Source organism: Danio rerio, chromosome 13, assembly GCF_049306965.1.
Source record: "Danio rerio strain Tuebingen ecotype United States chromosome 13, GRCz12tu, whole genome shotgun sequence".
NCBI lineage: Eukaryota > Metazoa > Chordata > Actinopteri > Cypriniformes > Danionidae > Danio > Danio rerio.
This window is the reverse complement of record NC_133188.1, coordinates 12750194-12765741: the sequence shown is the minus strand read 5'-3', so window position 1 is coordinate 12765741 and position 15548 is coordinate 12750194. Positions and strand designations below refer to the sequence as shown.

Genomic DNA, 15548 nt, shown 5'->3' with positions numbered 1-15548 from the left:
ACAGTACGATTTAAACTTAGAATAAAGTACCGTGCTTAAGGACACCAAATATAAGGCTTTCTTGACGCAGTTTGGTCATTTTCATTTAAATACTAATTAAAGTGCAATTTTATTAATACTGTCTCTATTATTCTGTGAAGTAACCATAGTAACTTGCTGCCGCCATCTTTATTTTTACGCACTTCGCCTCTGATTCGTCAGATCAATAGGGGGCGTGGCATCCTCCTTGTATCTTTCTGATTGGCCAGATCCCAAAAGTGTGTATCATTGCGTCATTGCAGTTCTCCTAGAGGGCGCTGTGTTATACACACTTTTGGGGTGGGGGGATACACACTTAGATACACAAATCATGTAAAAGTGCATTTTGAGGACAAGTGAGATTTTAAGCCAGGACACCATTTTGAAGCATGCTGAATACTGCTATATGGTCAGACAAATGAGGACCAAGAAAAAGTCCTCATTTGTCAAGGTGGTCCTCATTTTACTGGTGTGTACTCTGGCGAAAGTCCTCATTTTGGACATAAGCAAGTACACACGCGCGCGCGCACACACACACGCGCGCACACACACACACACACACACACACACACAAACACACACACACACACTTATACACCACAAGCAGTGTGTGCCATCATGTCACTGAGCTGCATCGGTCCACATCACCTCATCCACATCGCAGGCTATATTGTCTTATGCCAGGCACCGTAGGAAAAATGACGTTGTCTCAAATTATCACATAAATGTGATGTGCGGGCCCAGGATGGTGTTGTTGGCGGTCCAGGAGGATGTCTCTTAGCTCCTCTAGGTAGGTGAGGAGATGTTGGGTGTTGTAAGATCCAAGGACAGCATGCTGGGGGACAAGCCAATCCAAATGCATGCCCACACAAAGAGTAATACTGACATGGTCAATGACTGTTTCTCACATCTCGTGCGTAATGATGGTGCGAGGTTGTCTTGGGGGGACCTTTTTCTCTCCCTCATGGACCTTCTCCTCTCCCTTGTTGGCCTCTTCCTCTTCCTCGTTGAGCTGCTCCTCTTCTTCTATGGCCAGCTCTTCTCCCTCCTCTGACGTGAATTCCTCTTCCCCTGACTCTGCCTTCATCCATTGTGCTTGCTTTTATACATGTGGTCACAGCATTAGCAACAAGTGTCTTACAGTTTATTACAATGGCTATGACAGTTTTTTTCAATACATCTAACAAGTTTCCTAAACTCTTAACGCAGTTAGCACAACATCCGTCTTTGTTGGCTTTGTTGCCACACTCGATTTCTCCAATGTGTTGAGCTTTTTCCCATCACATGATCATACTGTATGTTCTAAAAGAGGACTCTTGAGACTTTTGGAACAGTGAGTGCATCAAAGAACTCCGTCACCAATACACCAATCCAGGTAAGGTTATGGAATACAGTCATTACTGTGCTATACACAGTGTATTTTGCAGTAAACTACTCTTTAAACCTGGAGTTCATTAGTATATAGTGTAAATGCTGTACTGTACTGCGTATCTACAATGTTTCTTCTTTCAGAGAGTCATGGAATTGGAGGCCAATCAAGTCCCACATGAAATTATCTATGTGGATGAGGCTGACTTCAACTTGGCGAAAAGGCGTCGCCATGGAAGAAACTTAATAGGCCAAAGGGCCACAGTTACCATGTCAGGCCAGAGAAGAAGAAGCTGGGCAAATGCAGAAGATCGGGCAGAATAGAAGATTACTTCGCTTCATTTTTATTATAATTGCTGTGCTTTTTCTGTGTGAATATCTTGCAGTGATGTCCTTTTGCAAATAAAGTCTATACTGCAGCAATTCTGTGTCTGTATTTTATGTTTCTTCATATAAACTGTACATTTTATAAAGCTACTCTGAGATGGTAGTTTTTTTTTTGTATTGAATTTCAGCATCAAAAATACAAAATTCATGCATTAACTAAACCCAACAAAACTAAATAGTAGAGTGGCTTCCAATATAAGGGCAGAGCTGACACATAAAATAATGCAGTTTCTGTAATGTCAGCTGATGATAGTGTTTTTATGTTCAATGTGTTCTGATTGACTAAATGTTTCTGTTGGAAGAGAGCATGTGTTAGTGTTTTCAATCATTATTTGATTTTGAAACATGTTTACAGTGTTTTGTTAGACATGGTGTATTGTGTTAGTTTATTATTGTATTTTAAAAAGTAGTTTAGAGGTTTAGTTTACAATGTGTCATCTCGAGCATGAAATGAACTGTTTTGCCAATTGTGTGTTTTAGGTGTGTTGGTGCGTTAAGAGTTTAGCAAACTTGTTAAATGTATTGAAAAAACTGTCATAGCCATTGTAAAAAAACTAAATTTTGAGTCGCTGTGTGTAATGAATGATGGTAGGTGTGTTCATTGTGTTCTAATATTGCTGACTGTGGCAAGGATTTTGCATCACATTTCATTTGAGAATATGAGCAGAGCTCTTTTGCAACTTGTTTTAGCAAGTAAAAATGTGTTTCGATTTATGAGAACGGAGGATTGTGTTTTGTAAATTTTGTCTTCATGTGAAATGTGTTTATGATATTGGAAAATGATGGCTAGATTTAGTAAATGTGTTTAGACAACTGGTCATTTGGTTTAGAGGATTGGCTTTTGTGTTTTAGCATTTGAGAAAAACTGCAACATACACACACCTAGTGCAACTCTTGCAGCTGAAGCATCATAGTTGATCCAGAAGGAGACCCAGGACAGGATGGTGATCAGGGTTGAAGGCATGTAGGTCTGCAGGATGAAATATCCAATGTTTCTCTTCAATTTAAAACTGAGAGACAGACGAGGATACGACCCTGAAAGTGAGAAATTGAAGTATTGTAAGTTCACAAAAACACATTCAGATGAATTCAGAAAAGAATCTTGGGTCCATGAAGGTTCCAATAGGTCTTCTGCAGTATTTGGGATGATTGGGATGCAGTTCAACAGACGATTCATCTGAAAAATCTACTTTCTGCCACTTTTCCAATAGATCATATAGAAGTCAAGGTATTATTACCTTGCTTTTACAACTGGGATTGACCACAAGACTTTTGTCAGGTAGTGTATATAACATACTTGGAAAGTTACAGTCAGCTAAATGTGGGTTAAAAAAGCATCAAATTAAAGAGTCAGCAGATATTCAGCAATCTACTAAATCTCTAATGACTGCTTGTTTACATATGGTTGCAAAGATACGTTTAGTCAGCAGAATGTTTAAAGGAGATGATCAAAATAAAGTATTACCCTAAAGACATTGATTTACAAGTAAAATCAAAGAACAAATGTCTGTGACTCTCTTATACAAAACCATGCCTTTTAAAAGATAAACATGAACAACATTACAGCTAAGCATGCAATTTTTAACATTCTGTGCTGAAAAACAAACAAAACATTTGCAGCAGGACTCTATTTTGTTCGTGTGAAGGTAATTTTGGCATAAAGTGAAGGACAGAGGAGGGCTGACTCATCTCGAAAAACAGTCTATTCATCTCATGGACATGCAGGGAGCGCACTGTACCTGTGGCGAACACCACTTTCTTAGACAGTGTTTTATAATCAATAATAGAGAATTGCGGCAGCTCGATGTTGTCCACCCCCGTCACCGAACTTCCTCCCTGCCAGTAGAACTCAATGTCATCTGTGGTGTATCCATCTGAGAGACAAAAGAGGGACAGAAAGGCTCTCAGGAATACACAGATCTTCACAAAAGGTTTAAAGGGAAAGTGTGCTCGATCACGTTCCCACAGTCATGTGGTGTAAATCAGCATGTGATTGCGGTGAGAACACAGGTCTAACTGACACGATTGTCCCTGCAGACTCACAGCTCTAATCTCACAGTCCTGCAGAACATTAAAGCTTAATTAGAGGATGAAGCCTTCTGATAGTCAATTCTCCCTGTTCTTCATTAAGCTCAATCAAAGGAAACATCAGCCTAGAGTGACTGAAGCGCAGCCGTAATCCTCATGCTGGTTCCCTCTTTGCTGTCTGCAATGCTCTCTGAATTTTTCAATTATTATGTTCTCGTCTTTCTAATGTTCGTGGCAGAAATTGAAATTAAATTTGATGCTCCAAAAATAAACATTTTTGGCATGTTCGGCTTCTTCTGTGTTGACTATACAAATTTAAAGTAACATACTGTATGCCACGTACACGCTACAGTTAGATATGGCTGTTAGTTCACCTTACAGTGATTAATCCTGTTTTATACATAAACAGTTCTGTAAAGTGTCAACTACAATAAGCAACCAAATTAACTTCCGGACATGAAGTTCGTGACAATGCCGTTTACAATACTCTGCACAACGAACTGAACTAAACGAACTGTTAATGAAGCGTTAATACATAATAACGTGGAAACGCATTAAGTGCAGGCGGTTTTGGCCCTAACGATCTTCCATATATCAGAGCGGTCTCTCTCTTTCAGAATGAGATACAGTTTGAAGTCAGAATTATTAGCCCCTCTTTGATTTGTTTTTGTTTTGATTTTTAAAATATATTTCCCAAAAGATGTTTAACGGAGCAAGGACATTTTCACAGTATGTCTGATAATATTTTTTCTTCTGAAGAAAGTCTTATTTGTTTTATTTCAGCTAGGATAAAAGCAGTTTTTAATTTTTTAACCCCAATTTAGGGTCAAAATTATTAGCCCCTATAAACAATATATTTTTTCGATAGACCACTGAACAAACCATCGTTATACAATAACTTGCCTAATTACCTTAAGCTGCCCATTTAACCTAGTTAAGCCTTTAAATGTAATTTTAAGCTGTAGAGAAGTGTCTTGAAAAACACCTAGTCAAATATTATTTACTGTCATCATGGCAAAGATAAAATAAATCAGTTATTAGAAATGAGTTATTGAAATTATGATGTTTAGAAATGTGTTGAACAAATCTTCTTACCGTTAAACAGATTTGACGAAATAAATGAACAGGGGGCTGATAATTCTGACTTCAACTGTACATTAGTGTTGCCAGATCCAGAAAAAAAATCAGTAAATTAGACAAAATGATCTTGGTAAATCCAAATTCTTCTTCTTAGGCTGCGTTTATTTTATAAAACAGTATATTTTCACATTGTAGAATGAAAACTCCCCTCTGCCATATTGTTTTTGATGCATTTCTGAAAAAATTTTCTCTTTCCACACTTTATAACTTGCAACAAAATGCTTGATACGGAACCGTTCATGCTCACTGAGTTTGCCAAAATTTTGCAGACATCTGTTTGTCCAGTCTAACAGTGGAGTGGTCATATGAGAGAGGCTTGTTGAATCAGGTAATGCTATGTAATAGTCCAGAAAATCAGTCAGAGAGCAACTGTGGATCGCTGCATCTATCCACTTGTTAAGTGTGACGTCACGCGAAGGGGCTTCCAAATCCAAACGCTCTATGAAACTGAACGGGGAGACTCATCAAATAATAATAATAATGTAATAAAAAATGTTTACAAAGTGATGTAATACTTTCGAAAATCACAATAGCAATACATATATATATACATATATAATATATCCATGCCTAATATCCAATGGCCAGAAAGTGATTCATTTTTTTATAAATTGTTAAAATTTTGGTATTTGTGATGCAGCAAGTCCAGAAACCGGCGTGTACACTATGATTTTATATAAAAATCACTTTAATGTGTGATAGGACTAAAAAGTGTTCATAAACGAATAAATTCAAATGAGTAGCGACTTGGACCCGGAAACAGTATTCCATACGTCACCGATACGTCACGACTTAACAAGCGGATTCTGGAAAACTATGAGTCAATCTTGGGCCATATATACTTGCAAAATAAAATAAAGTTTTGCAGTTTGCAAATCTCCAAAAGCCAAGCAAAAATACATTTTTGAGAAATAATAAACTGAAAATTAAAGAACTGCAAAGGGAAAAGTTATGAGAAATTAAAATGAAATTTGCAAAATTTAAAAAAAAAACTATCATTTTTTCTATAGCATAGCATTTCAAAACCAAATATTTAAGGAAACTTGGCCTTTTAGGCCAGGCCCAGACCTACTGGGCTGTAAGAACATCGTACAGTGTCTCCAGGTGATGACGTTGCTTAAATGGAGGCAGGTCTGGGCCTGCCGTTAACACCCAAGTTCCCTTGACTCTGCCCCCTTGTCAAATCAGGGCCACAAAGTGAAACGCGCAGAAATGTGAAGTGCAAAGTGAAAGCAGCATCGGTTGACTAAAAAGTAAATCAAAATAAGCAGTGCAAATGACTGGACAGGTTTTGTAAAGGCTATGCTATAAAAAATGTTTTGCAAACATTTACAGTTAAAATGCAAATATATATATATATATATACGATATAGAATCGTCTATACACACAGTATATATATATATATATATATATATATATATATATATATATATATATATATATATATATATATATATATATATATATATATATATATATATATATGTGAAGTGACCTTCTTGCTGTGAGGCGACAGCACTACCTACTGCGCCACTGCTTCGCCCATTCTTTGTTAAATCAACACATAATGATAATTTTGGGTAAGTCAAACTGTGTATAACATTTGCAAACTAAAAGTACAGTAGGCATATTCAGCTACAGGAACTGTACATATTAAAGTTCTAAAAGCAACTAATATTTTTGGGGGGATGTTTTTTAATCAATTTAATACATGTTTTACTTTTTATTTTTGCATGTCCTTCTCGTAAATTCACTAGAGGCCACTGTGTACATTTCTGTGAGTGTAAACGTCAGGCTCAGCTATATAGTGGCAAAAGACGTCATTTCACCCCGTATAGTTTCATTTAATACACAAAATGCAGCCATACATTGATTCAGGCACATATTTTACTGCTCCCAAAAAAGTAGCCCTGGGAAAATATTCCCAATGAGCCTCTGTTGCATTCATTATTTTTTATTATTTTTTTTATTTTTTAAAAAATTGTGACAAACTGAAATTTACACTTACGCTTAAGTTTAATGTTTTGTTAAAGGGTCAAGAAACCCACAAAACACATTTTTTAAGATTTTGTAAGTCATATATGGGTCCCGTGTTGCCAAAAACACTGCTAGGACACACAAAAAAGTGAAAAATTGGTTGTTTTTGTGTTATTTTGAGCAAATTTGCTCAAATTTTGAAGCTACATCACAGCCATGAGATCATTGTGTAAAATCCAGCATGAAGACTGGATGTCTGTACTGGCCGGTCCAACGTAACGTCGTTGGGTTTTCAGCATTTATTCATGAGAAACACTTGGTTTGAACCAATCAGCGCGCTCTATTGTGAATGAGATTCAACTTTATTAATATGCATGATATAACTTCAAAGACTCTTTTACCTGTTTACAGTGTTCAGTGAGAAGCCCCGGTGTGATGCCAACTGTAATTAAAACCAGTAAAAGAATTGTTCAGAGACATGGGTCGTCAGTGTTGCGTTTATAAATGTGCCGCAATGAAGGTTTTTTTTCCATTTCCCCATGATGAGAGCACAGCTCGCATGCGGACCCACATTTGTGGATTACAGTGGTCTGCTAACACGCAATAAAAATATGTTTGTAAGGAACAGTTTTTACCCGAGAGCTTTTCGCATATGGAAATGGGTTTGCTGCTCGTCTTCTTTTTAAAAAAGACACAGTTCCAGTTGATGTTGATTGTCCTGTCTCTATGAATTTGGTAAATGTGTGATCAGTGTTCTTTGTTTATGTTTATTCAGATGGCTAAGTTAGTTAGAATTGTTAGCAGTACTTTCAGTTTTTAAGACATACCTTAACTGCACATGGGTTTAAGCATGTGTACTTTGTTTAGAGTGTTAATAATGCAATTAATGTGTTAACATGTATATTTATTGTGATTAAACCCATGTAAGCCACATAGTTTAAATGTTAATATAGTTCCTACGATTATAAGCTTAATCATCTCTTAATTAATGTAATGTGTTTACATGAGCTTAAGTCTCAGATATCTCATTATAATCACATTTTTCACAATGCGATGATAAGTAAATGATGACAGAATTCTCCTTAAAGAACACCCTATTTGCCTAAACATTGTATTTTTGGTCTCAGTGAGCCTTATATCTTGTCCTGTCCCATGGATGAAGTGAATGTGGTGCAGGTGACACGTTGCTGTGTTAAAGTGACATGGTTTGTGTCGGCTGTGATGATGCTGTTGAGGTTTCTCCTTCATGCTGTGATATGCATCTCAGTGCTCTGACATGACAGCAGCCTCACAGGGCTACAGCTGTCTGCCCAACAGAGCAGACACCCAATTACAAACACTGTCTGTCACACCCAGAGAGACAAAGTGCAAAAGAGATGGAGAGCTGGAGTTGAAAGTAGCCAAGAAGAAAGAGTGGCAGAGAGTGAGAGAGTCACAGCGGCTGAGAAAGATGAAACGCTGAGATTAGTCAGCACAGCCTGCTTCTCCGCAGGTATTTTTATGATAGATGAGATGATGCATTACGATTACACAAGTGATTGCGCCAGTTTTGCTGCATTGTTGTGAAATTGTTTCTTGTACTGCATACAATGAAGATACTCCAGCTTCTTTTTATTGAACATTTTGATTTTGAACAAAGCTTGAGATCCACTCAACAAAATATGTAAAATAAAATAAAAAAGTAACATTGTATTGATAAGTACAAACTCAGGATTGAAACATAAATGATACAGTCTCTCTCAATTTAACCAAAATTGTACAGTTTTTTTTTTTTTTTTTACTGGGACCATTTTTATTGGCTGTGGTGTATTCCAGACTAATAATGTTTAGTAGATAGAGCCTCCAAGATAGATCAGTTGGACCAAATGGATCCAGCCATAATTTCAGGATTGTTTTTTTTTTTGCAGCAGCAGAAGCAGCAGTAGCAGTCAGAACTACTGACAAAGTGCTTTTTTGGTTTATGTATAAGGAGAGTGATGAATCGTTCAGTAGAGATCTGCGCGGGACAAAATTTTGAATCCCGCTCCCGCCAGGTTTTAGCCCAAACTCGACCGCTTCCGCTTATATTCAGCATTTGTTGTCCCGCTGTCCGCCTCGCCCCATTTTCTACCCGTCGGCCCCGATCCCGCTAAAGAGCAGGGGGGAGAACAAAATCGAAATCCACCCAGCTATACAGAGTCCAGACAGCCTATAACAAGCTGTCTGTATAAACACACACACACACACACACACACCTCTCATTCGCGCGCACACACACACACACACACACACACACTCACACAGCAACGAACAAACAAGCTAAACACAGCATCGCACTGGGAACGATATTGCTAGACGGCCTGCTCCCGTCCCAAATTAAACCTGTTACCGACCGCTCCCGCGCTTAATTCGGAAATTTATTTCAGCGCCACAGAAATCTGGTTGGGTCCCGCAGCTTGCGCGGGACAGCCGTGGGAATGCAGACCTCTACCGTCCAGCATAAGAAAAAGCAATGGGTCCCAATACATCTGAGTTTCCATTAGTTCTGATATAAAGTCTCGTCCCTTGGTCCAGAATAATGCAATTTGGGGACATTCCCAGAACATATGTATATAAGTACCTTGTGTAGATACTCCAGCTTCTTTAAGGAAAGTTTTAAGTTCAAACTTAACATATAGCATGTTAGAGAATGTAAAGTGCTGTGCTTATAGCTTGTTTGCAATCAGAAAATTGGCAAGGAAGTAAAGAAGAAGCCATAGAGAAAAGTCTATAATTTATAAGCTGTCTACTGAACTGAAATATCTGCAAAGTACCCAGAGGTCAGCTCTCCATATACGACATATTAGGGAAGTTTTTGGTTTCAGACGCAACATTAGGTTTCAATTCAAATAGGCTTCATCAAAATTGGACAATAAAAATATGGAAAAGGTTGCCTGGACTGATGAATCTCGATTTCTTGTGACATTCAGAGTGTAGGGTCAGAATTTGATCTGTTTTTGTCAGGCTGCAATGGTGGTGGTTTATAATGATGGACATTTTCTTGGCACACTTTGGGCCCCTTAAGCACTGATTAAATGACACAGCATTTCTTAAGTATTGCTGCTGTCCACATCCATCCGTTTATGACCACAGTGTACCATTCTATGATGGCTGCTTGAAGCAGGGCAATGCACTGTCACAAAGCACAAATGATTTCAAACTAGTTTCATGAATATGACAATGAGTTCGCTTAAGTCAGTGACTTCCACAGTGACCAGATGTCAATCCAGTAGAGCAGTTCTTATGTGTGTTTAATGGGAGATGGACATCATGAATGTGCAGGAACTGTGTATAAAAAATATGGACTAAAACATCTGAGGAATGTTTTCTTTGTCTTATTGAATAAATGCTTCAAAATAAAAGTTCAAGCATAAGAAAAGTTCTGAAGTTGAAATAGGTGTCCAATCTAGTACCAGTAACTAGTACCTACAGTAATAGTGAACGATGAGTGTATTCAAGCCTCAAATTACACTTCTAACCACAAACCACTTTTGCACTGGCATTTGTGAACAAATATCATTACCATGATTTCAGCAAATTGTAGAAATTATAGTGAAACATACATTCACCGGTCACTTTGTTAGGTACATCTTACTAGTACCGGATTGGACCCACTTTTGCCTTCAGAACTGGCTTAATCCTTCATGGCATAGATTCACCAAGGTACAGAAAAATTTCCTCAGAGAATTTGGTCTATATTGACATGATAGCATCACACAGTTGTCAACCACATTCCATAGGTGTTCTATTGGATTGAGATATGGTAACTGTGGAGGCCATTTGAGTACAGTGAACTCATTGTCATGTTCAAGAAACCAGTCTGAGATGATTCATGCATTATGACATTGTGCGTTATCCTGCTGGAAGTAGATGGGTACACTGTGGTCATAAAGGGATGGATATTGTCAGCAACAATACTCAATGCTAAATTAGTACTAAGTGTGCCAAGAAAATATCCCCCACACCATTACACCAGCACCACCAATCTGAACCCTTGATACAAGACAGGATAGATCCATGCTTTTATATTGTTGACACCAAATTCTTACCCTACAATCTGATGCTCACTGGATAATTTCTCTTTTTCAGACCATTCTCTGTAAACCCTAGAGATGATTGTGAATAAAAATCCAAGTAGATTACCAGTTTCTGAAATACTCAGACCAGCCCACCTGGCACCAACAATCATGGCATGTTTAAAGTCACCTTAATCACCTTTCTTCTCAATTCTTATGCTCAGTTTGAACTGCAGCAGATCGTCCTGACCATGTCTACATGCCTTAATGCATTAAGTTGCAGTCATGTAATTGGCTGATTAGAAATTTGTGTTAACGAGCAGTTCGACAGGTGTACCTGATAAAGTGGCCGACGAGTGTATGCATGGACATGCAACCGTTAGTTGGCTAATGCTGTTTTTATTATACACGTTGCAGACAGTGTAATAAACATGATTGTAAATTAATTGCTCTGCACTAAAAACCACTGGCACAAAGAAAATAAGCTAAAAATTCATTACACAGTCACTTTTGGAGTCAGATTTACTAATAGTTTGCATAAGCAAAAGCCTTTATCTGGCATTTAAAACACTATCGTCAGGGTTTACCAAAGACGCACAATGAAAAATTAGCAACTAAAAGGTGTGGATACAGTCATTTTTGTGGCTGCATATGCACTTTTAAGATTTCCCTTTGACTTCAGCATTTATATAAAAAAAGTATTCAAATGAATCCTGCAATATGATTTACTAAGGCTTGGACTAGTTGATTTATGATATTTGCACTTCCTTACAGAAAGTAGAAAGTGAGCACATTAAGCACTAATCTGCTCCATTGAATAAATCTGGCACTTGGTGTAATTTCATCTGCCACAATACTATAATGACTTTGAATAATCTCAGCTATTACTTATACAGTACATGTAATTAATTGTGATATAAAGTCAAGCAACAATGATATATAGCATAGAAACCCTAAATAACACTCACAGCTTTCAATCTCCAGCGTGCAGTTCTGCTCATCCAGTGGGTATCTGCGTAAATCCATCATGCATGCAGCGGTAGTCGTTATCCTACAGATTTGAGGCAAAAAACAACACAATGTTATTACAGTCATGCAGTTATGAGGCCTACAGAAGGGGTCAGTAACACTGTCACGAGAAGGGATAATTGGCAAGAGAGTTGACTGTATTTTAATTAAATGAAGCTGACACACTTAAAACGCAGTAGTTATTCTTAACCCCAGGTAAGCATACTCCTGCTGTAGGTTGTCTGTAGGTCGTCTGCTCATACTGCATGTAGAAAATGTACATTAATTAATTATGTATGTACTCTGACCTGTCCACCAAGTTCCCTTTACATGCATAAACACACACACTCACACACACGCACACTCACGCACATACCAGTACCTGACTATATTGTTGTTGTTTTTGTTTTGTTTTGTTGCTTTGTATTTGTTATTTGTTGAAGTTTTCTTGTACTTGTATGATTTTTGCATATTCTAATAAAAAAAGAAAAAAAAAGAAAAAGAAAATGTACATTAAAAAACATATGCCTATTAGGATAAACTGAGGAAAATGTGTATGCACTAACACTATGCAGAAACAATCACCCATACACTTTCTATTGACTTCATCAGGGGTTGCCAAAGTGGAATGATCTGCCAGCTACTTTGACTCGTTTTCCAGCAGATGCCCTACCCACCACAACCAAGAACCCTCAGTGATGGAAACCACACACTCTCCCATCCACACACTGGACCAAATTAGTTTAGTTCTAATTCTATTATACAGCATGTCGGGGGAAACTGGAACACCCGGAGAAAAGCCACGCAGATATGGGAGAACATGCGAACAGAAACGTCTCCTGCTCCAGCTGTGACTTGAACCAGCGACCTTCTTAATGTGAACCAACTGTACCAGCCGCTTAGCCACTATGATAAAAACACATTTACCAACCCAGGCTCATTCTGATAACGTACCTCTATATTCATTACTGGAGAGTGCCAAATGCGTCCCAGGAGCTACGTTTTTGTTTTTTTTTCTGCAGTTTTTGATTGCTGCGTGTGCATTTTGAGATCTCAAATTTCTCTTGCGAGTGCCATTTGCAGCTGCTCTTCTCACGTAAACCCACCAGAAGCCACTTGTGGCTGACTGTTTGACTGATTCAATGACTGACTGACCGATCAACTGACCCACCCTCCTCCTTCCTCAATCCCAATCCAATTGTGTTGATTGACCTGCCCACCCACACCATTTTAAAAAGCAATTCAGAAAAATAAATACTCATCTGATTTTTAGCATGTTTTCAGATTTTACCACATTCTCTCCCTGTTATTTACTTGTTTATTTTATTTTTTGGATTATGTTTTTGTCTTACTTGCTTTCTGGAACCGTTCTTCGCTGGACTTAAACCCTGTCATTTTGGTCAACTCCTCTCTGCGTTTCAAGTCCATCAACGTACATGGTGAGCTACTGGACAAGCTGGTAACAGCGGGAAAGTCATCCATACAGAGGTAAGCGGTCAGCTGGTAAGCGTGAAAAGGAACGATGTCATACCACCCCGTAGCGTTTGTTTTAAAGATGAAATGCAGCCATATGTACTTCTGGCTATGTTTTTAGAGTGAGCCTATGTTGACATTTACAGAATAAATTCCAGCATGTGTATCAAAAAAGTAATGTGGTTGTGTTTTAATCCACATTATATCACACGTTATAACAAAATAGGGAGAAATGAGACTCCATTAATGAAGAAATCAGGAGACAAACCACGTTGCGCATGTGAAATGTTGCTTTCGTCATTCTTTTTACCTATAATATTTTTATTTTCGTTTTTAGTTTGTACACACTGAAATACAACATTTTACAAACATTTTTTACAACAGTAACCTTGCTGCATTTACAAATCATACAAAATATGAGGATATATATATTGATATTGAATACTAAAAAACAAACAAACAAACAAACAATAAAATAATACAAGTAAAACTGCTCCTCTTTTTGTCATTAATGGTAATTTATTCAAACATGACAATTAAAATCATACTGAGTTCTTGGTACAGCAAATAAATATTGAGGAATGTATCAATACAGAAATATAAGACTAGAACTGTATTGTCCACCAAAAAATATTCATCAACTTCTTCCTCTGTTATTCCACTTCTTTGATTTAACTAATGAAAGACTCTAAATATTTTCAAATACACGCTGTTTAGCTTTTAGTATACGAGTTATTTTTTCAGTCCCACTTTATATTAAGTGTCCTTAACTACTATGTACTTACGTCAAAAAATAAATACAATGTACTTACTGTGTTTATAATGTATTTGAGAACACTTGTGGTGCTTTTGAGTTGGGATAGGGGTGGGGTTATGGACAGGTTTGGTGGTATGGGTAGGTTTAAGGGTGGGTTAAGGTGTAAGGGATGGTCAACAGTGTTTTTACAAATGTAATTACAAAAGTTAATTACAGATGTAATTAGATACAGGTATTTAACCAAGCTTAAGTACACAGTAAATACATGTATTTACACAATAAGTACATTGTAACAAACTATTTGTTCCTGTGTAAGTACATATAAGTTAAGGTCTTTTAATATAAAGTGGGACCATTTTTTCTAATGGCAGGCTTGACAACATTCGTCTTATCCATTGAGAAGCGTTTGGTCTTTGCATCTTTGTCCATAGCAAAGCTACACATCTTTTGGCATAAAGTAAGCTGAGGTCTATAAATACTTGTTCGCTTCTACTATACTTTGAGTCCTCTGGGTATAAGCCCAGTAAAAAAAGCTTTGGGTCGAGGAGGATTTGTTTTGAAATGATCTTTTCACTTATGACTCTTACCTCTTCCCAAAATAATTTAATCTTTGTATACCGCCAAATACAGTGAAACAAGGTTCCTCTAGCTTCCAAACATTGTGTACAAATATCTGGTATGTTTTCATTCTATCTATTTAATTGCACTGGTCCATTTATATTGTATTTATTGACATAATGTAAGCCTTTGTGCAGGCTTCTTCCCAATCTTCATCCGAAACTATTTCATTTATTCATTTTCTTGTCGGCTTAGTCCCTTTATTAACCTGGGGTCGCCACAGCGGAATGAACCGCCAACTTATCCAGCAAGTTTTTACGCAGCGGATGCCCTTCCAGCCGCAACCCATCTCTTGGAAACATCCACACATACACACACTCATACACTATGGACAATTTAGCCTACCCAATTCACCTATACCTATACCGCATGTCTTTGGACTGTGGGGAAAACCAGAGTTCCCGGAGGAAACCCAAGCGAACGCAGGGAGAACATGCAAACTCCACAAAGAAACGCCAACTGAGCCGAGGATCGAACCAGCTACGCAGCAACCTTCTTGCTGTGAGGCGAACGTGCTACCCACTGCGCCACTGCGTCGCCTCATCCGAAACTTCGGACAGTAAATTTTTCTTCTCTGCTTTTAACTTACAATATGAATGTTCGGGTGAGTTCATTGTCAGCAAACCATAAAACTCTGATATGATACCTTTTCTCAGAGTATCTTTTATCTGCATGTTTTCTAAAGATGAAAATATATGTCTATTAAGATCATTATCTTGATTTGCTTTAACAAAACTTC

The 15548-nt window shown here is 37.7% G+C and overlaps 1 protein-coding gene across 3 annotated transcripts in view; it reads right to left on the bottom strand.

Moving 5' to 3' along the window:
• Positions 1-15548, bottom strand: part of gabrb1 (gamma-aminobutyric acid type A receptor subunit beta1) — an 87889-nt gene that overhangs the window by 32776 nt on the left and 39565 nt on the right. For 2 of the 3 annotated variants that reach the window (XR_012389195.1, XM_002664133.7), the window contains exons 5-7: positions 11922-12004; positions 3513-3647; positions 2656-2808 (exon numbers count right to left, since the gene is read on the bottom strand). Coding sequence is in view for 1 of the 3 variants with exons in the window: in XM_002664133.7 (XP_002664179.2) it covers positions 2656-2808; positions 3513-3647; positions 11922-12004 (371 nt within the window). In the remaining 2 variants the exon portion in view is untranslated. Of the gene's footprint in view, positions 1-532; positions 1118-2655; positions 2809-3512; positions 3648-11921; positions 12005-15548 lie in introns of all 3 variants that reach the window. The other variant, XR_012389196.1, reaches the window with a different exon arrangement.